A 2,394-nucleotide genomic window follows, 5' to 3' on the forward strand; every position below is an offset into this window, starting at 1 on the left:
AGGGGCCCGCTGTGGCGCCCTGGCTGCGCTCCCGCCGCCGATGCTCCCTGCCCCCGTCGCGGGCCGCCCGGGACGCGGGTGGTTGCTTGTGGATTGCTTCCCCGTGCCAGCCTGCGACCCGCTTGTCTGTGTCACAGAGGCAGGACCCGCCCGAGCGGCCAAGTGAGCCGTCGCGCAGAGCGGGCGGGATTCAAACCCAGGGCTGGGGGCCCCCCACCCCCTGGCCCCCGCTGGCCGCTTGGCCCGTCCCGCCACTACACTGCCATCGGGCCGAGGTCTGCGCCAAGCCTGGGCCCTGCCACTTACTGGCGTGGGAGCTTGACTTGCCCGTGCCTCGGTTCCCCCATGTGCAAAGCGGGGCCCAAGCTGAGGGCCGGTGTGCGCCCCGCCGCCCGGCCTAGCCGCGGCCGCAGCACGGCTGTGCTGCAGGCTCCTGCGGGGTGCGTGCCCCCCGGCCCACTCGCCTCCCGCTTGCCACTCCGGCAAGCAGCGCCTGGCACCAGCGCTTTGCCTCCAGTCCTCAGCACCTCCCCCTCACACATCTCTGAAGCCCGTGTGCCCCAGGTTGCTAGATCAACGAGGGGGCTTGTCCCCCCCAAAGGGCTTCCCGGTTTTCAAGCACTCTGCCCTGCCTGGGGAGGCCAGGGAGTCACCCCGCCCCTGTGAGGTCCTCTGGCTGCTGTCCACCAGCCCAGCTGGAGAGGCGTCCAGGGGAAGGGCAGCCACAGCCTGGGCAAGAGCCTCCAACGGGGACGGGCGAGGTGTGGGGGACACAGGGAGCTCCAGACCCTCCCTGCTCTGACGGCTGCCCCTCTCTCCTCTTAGCCTGGCTCCAGTGCCCAGACCCAAGCCCCCCAGCCAATGGACACCCCCAGCCCAGACCCGTTGCCTTCGTCTTTGCTCGGGGAGGAAGAAAAACCTCAGGCCTTACCTCCTCCTGTTCCCCGGGGCCGTCGAGGCCGACGTCCCGGGGGGCCCACCTCCTCGAAAAGGACACTCAAGGCCTCCCTCCCTCGCAAGCGGGGGCGGCCCCCCAAGTCAGGGCAGGAGCCCCCGCTGGTGCAGGGGGCGGCAGCCCCGGCCGGCAGCGGCGGTGGCAGTGACCTCCTGTTGATCGATGATCAGGGTGTGCCCTACACAGTCTCTGAGGGGTCAGTGGCAGGAGGGACCGAGGGGTCCGGCCCCAAGAAAGCACCCCACTTCTGCCCCGTGTGCCTGCGGGCCTTCCCCTACCTCTCTGACCTGGAGCGCCACGCCATCTCGCACTCGGAGCTGAAGCCGCACGAGTGCAAGGACTGCGGCAAGACCTTCAAGCGCTCCAGCCACCTGCGGCGCCACTGCAACATCCATGCCGGCCTCCGGCCGTTCCGCTGCCCGCTCTGCCCGCGCCGCTTCCGCGAGGCGGGGGAGCTGGCCCACCACCACCGCGTCCACTCCGGGGAGCGCCCCTACCAGTGCCCCGTCTGCCGGCTGCGCTTCACGGAGGCCAACACGCTCAGGCGCCACGCCAAACGCAAGCACCCCGAGGCCATGGGGGCGCCCCTGTGTCCCCCGGACCCAGGGCCTGAGCCGCCGTGGGACGACGAGGGTGTCCCGGCCACAGCGGGGGCCGAGGAGGGGGAGGGCGAGGAGGTGTAGCGGGGAAACGCCCCCGCCTGAGCCGCAGGCCCGGCGGCCGCTCCCTGGGCCGGACACAGCGCGATCAGCAGGGGCGCGCCTGGGCCCCACGGTCTGCACAACCCGCACAACCCGCGCCGGGGTGGAGGCTGGGGGCGCACAGCCTCGGGGCCTGCCGCCTTCCGCCGCCCTCGCCCAGACCGCCTCGGAGGCAGGGCCCGCGGAAATAAAGCTCTGCCTCCGGCCGCCTGTGTGCTCAGTGCTCACCCCGGGTCGCCGCCTCGGCCACCGGCGCCTCGTTTGCGCGACGGGGGAGAGTGACCGCGGCGGCATTGCGTTCCGCACCGGCCCCAGGCACGCCCTGTGCGTCCACACGGGGGAAACACTGAACGTGTGTGTGTGTGTGTGTGTGTGTGTGTGTGTGGAGGCGGCCGTCCCTTCCCCAGGGCAGCCGATTCCTGGGACCTGCAGCCCCCCTTGGGCGACCTGTACCGAGTGTTGGCAAGGAAAACCGGGTCCAGCGCTGCGCTGGCAGCCGCGGGGCGGGGCGGGGTGGGGCCTTTGGGCCAGCAGGTGCGAGCCGTGGGCGGGGCCGCGAGGCCCCAGGAGGTGCAGGCTCCCGGGGGCGGGGCGGGGCGGGGCTGCGCGGCCGGGCCTCACCGGAAGTGGTAGGTGCCCTCTCGCTGGCCGAAGCCGCTCCCGGGCACCACGCAGATGCCCGTCTCCTCCAGCAGGCGCAGGCAGAAGAACATGTCCGGGGCCAGGCCCAGTTCCTGC

General features: G+C 72.3%; 1 protein-coding gene across 1 annotated transcript; it reads left to right on the forward strand.

Annotated features, from left to right (window-relative positions):
* The first annotated feature begins 422 nt into the window (after positions 1–422).
* On the forward strand, positions 423–2,021 carry ZNF524 (zinc finger protein 524). The gene has a single exon (XM_004694106.2). The coding sequence runs from the start codon at positions 862–864 to the stop codon at positions 1,636–1,638; it is 777 nt and encodes a 258-aa protein (XP_004694163.1). The 5' UTR covers positions 423–861; the 3' UTR covers positions 1,639–2,021.
* The last annotated feature ends 373 nt before the right edge of the window (positions 2,022–2,394 follow it).

The sequence above is a fragment of the Condylura cristata genome, unplaced genomic scaffold, assembly GCF_000260355.1.
Source record: "Condylura cristata isolate star-nosed mole 26May11 unplaced genomic scaffold, ConCri1.0 scaffold00041, whole genome shotgun sequence".
NCBI lineage: Eukaryota > Metazoa > Chordata > Mammalia > Eulipotyphla > Talpidae > Condylura > Condylura cristata.

What these genes read in the sequence shown, in the direction of transcription:
- ZNF524 (XM_004694106.2), top strand. Translation starts at nt 862, where the DNA reads ATGGACACCCCCAGCCCAGACCCGTTGCCTTCGTCTTTGCTCGGGGAG.